The sequence below is a fragment of the Nestor notabilis genome, unplaced genomic scaffold (assembly GCF_000696875.1).
Source record: "Nestor notabilis isolate BGI_N333 unplaced genomic scaffold, ASM69687v1 scaffold19799, whole genome shotgun sequence".
Lineage (NCBI taxonomy): Eukaryota > Metazoa > Chordata > Aves > Psittaciformes > Psittacidae > Nestor > Nestor notabilis.
In genome coordinates, this window is record NW_009943484.1 from 3,355 (window position 1) to 3,758 (window position 404).

At 64.6% G+C, this 404-nt stretch overlaps 1 protein-coding gene across 1 annotated transcript in view; it reads left to right on the plus strand.

Moving 5' to 3' along the window:
* The window catches only part of RHOBTB2 (Rho-related BTB domain containing 2), a gene marked incomplete at its 3' end in the record, with an annotated part of 2,841 nt that overhangs the window by 1,945 nt on the left and 492 nt on the right, over positions 1-404 (plus strand). Inside the window, exon 5 of the mRNA XM_010021969.1 lies at positions 280-307. Coding sequence (XP_010020271.1) covers positions 280-307 — 28 coding nt within the window. The remainder of the gene's footprint in view (positions 1-279; positions 308-404) is intronic.

Consider the following 404-nt stretch of genomic DNA (forward strand, 5'->3'; position numbering starts at 1 on the left):
GCTCTAATGGATGGAGGGGGGCTCCGAGCAGGAGCTGACGTACCTTCCCCAGGGTTTCTGGTCACGCTCTGGGCTTCTGGGAGCTCCGTAGCTTTGTGTGTTACCCAGCGAGCGTGAGCGTGATGGTCCTTCCGCAGGGTTTGCTGCTCCCCAGCCCGCCTGAGAGCTCTGTTTATCCACAGAGAGCACCAAAGGCGCCTTCCTGCCCCCCAGGCCCCACATTTCACAGGGTCATCTGATTTAGGAGGAGCAGCGTGCCCTTGCCGGGACTCCCCCAGCGCCACGTGCCACGGAGCTGCAGGGTGACGTCCCGGGGGGCGTCAGTGGCCCGGCATCGCCGATGTGGCCAAATATGTGCTGGCTTGAGGAGAAGCTGTGGCCCAGGGGGGCGAGCAGAGCCGGGG